Source organism: Nestor notabilis, unplaced genomic scaffold (genome assembly GCF_000696875.1).
Source record: "Nestor notabilis isolate BGI_N333 unplaced genomic scaffold, ASM69687v1 scaffold19343, whole genome shotgun sequence".
In the NCBI taxonomy this organism is placed as follows: domain Eukaryota; kingdom Metazoa; phylum Chordata; class Aves; order Psittaciformes; family Psittacidae; genus Nestor; species Nestor notabilis.
In genome coordinates, this window is record NW_009923529.1 from 1 (window position 1) to 1,505 (window position 1,505).

General features: G+C 57.1%; 1 protein-coding gene across 1 annotated transcript in view; it reads left to right on the plus strand.

Moving 5' to 3' along the window:
* The first annotated feature begins 46 nt into the window (after positions 1-46).
* The window catches only part of LOC104403901 (nuclear receptor subfamily 4 group A member 2-like), a 3,265-nt gene continuing 1,806 nt past the window's right edge, over positions 47-1,505 (plus strand). The window contains 3 exon segments of the mRNA XM_010012189.1: positions 47-638; positions 641-900; positions 1,408-1,498. Of these exon segments, the coding sequence (XP_010010491.1) occupies positions 47-638; positions 641-900; positions 1,408-1,498 (943 nt within the window).

The window sequence follows — 1,505 nt, forward strand, 5'->3', positions numbered from 1 at the left end:
GCGCGTTGTGCGGCCGAGTGTACATGACCATGTTTCGTTTCCAGCCATGCCCTGTGTTCAGGCTCAGTATGGGTCCTCGCCTCAAGGAGCCAGCCCGGCCTCCCAGAGCTACAATTACCACTCTTCGGGAGAATACAGCTCCGATTTCTTAACTCCGGAGTTTGTCAAGTTTAGCATGGACCTCACCAACACTGAAATCACTGCCACCACTTCTCTCCCCAGCTTCAGTACCTTTATGGACAACTACAACACAAGCTACGACGTGAAGCCACCTTGCTTGTACCAAATGCCCCTGTCCGGACAGCAGTCCTCCATTAAGGTGGAAGACATTCAGATGCACGGCTACCAGCAGCACGGCCACCTCCCCCCCCAGTCCGAGGAGATGATGTCCCATTCAGGCTCCGTGTACTACAAGCCCTCGTCGCCCCCAACCCCCTCTACACCCGGCTTCCAGGTGCAGCATGGCCCCGTGTGGGACGACCCCAGCTCCCTGCACAACTTCCACCCCAACTACGTGGCCACCACGCACATGCTCGAGCAGCGCAAAACGCCCGTCTCCCGACTCTCCCTCTTCTCCTTCAAGCAGTCGCCCCCCGGCACCCCTGTCTCCAGCTGCCAGATGCGTTTCGACGGGCCCCTCCGAACCCCGAACCAGCCGGGGCCCACCATGCCGTGGACGGGCAGGCCTTTGCAGTCCCCAACCCTATTCGCAAGCAGCCCTCTATGGCCTTCCCAGGGCTGCAGCTGGGCCATGCTCCACAGCTGCTGGAGAGCCAGGTGCCCTCACCACCCTCACGGGGGTCCCCCTCCAATGAGGGGCTCTGTGCTGTCTGTGGGGACAACGCTGCCTGCCAGCACTACGGTGTCCGCACCTGCGAGGGCTGCAAGGGCTTCTTCAAGGTGAGCGGTGGGGGATTGGCGAGGTGGCAGGCAGGGCAGGGGAGGGGGCACTGGGGCCAGCAGCCGCTTTCTCCTTCAGATGGAAATCGCTTAGGACAGAGAGCTGCGGCTGAGCTAACCATGTGGAACAGAATTCCCTGTGGTAACATTAAGTGATCTCTTTATTTCACCATCCTGATTGAATAATCTTATCATTTTAAATAGAGGAGGTCTCCAAGGAATGTAAATAATATGAATGCCCACGGATTTGTATTTACCGAGCGTCTCCTTCCCTCCTCTTGGCATATAAAACACAGCTAGGAGCTGCAAGGTTAGCTCAAATGTTAACGCTATCAATTTGCTCCTGTTAAATGTCCTGGGGAAAAAAAAAAAAGAAAGAAAAAAAAGTGGGGGTGAGGGAGGGGAATAAGAAGTAAAGACAGGGACTGGGGAGATTGAGGTGGCCCAGGAGTGGACCCATGGACCTGGCCGCTGATGCTGCTTGCCTGGTCCTGTCCTCCCCCACAGCGTACAGTGCAGAAGAATGCCAAGTACGTCTGCCTGGCCAACAAGAACTGCCCAGTGGACAAGCGCCGTAGCAACCGCTGCCAGTACTGCCGCCTCCC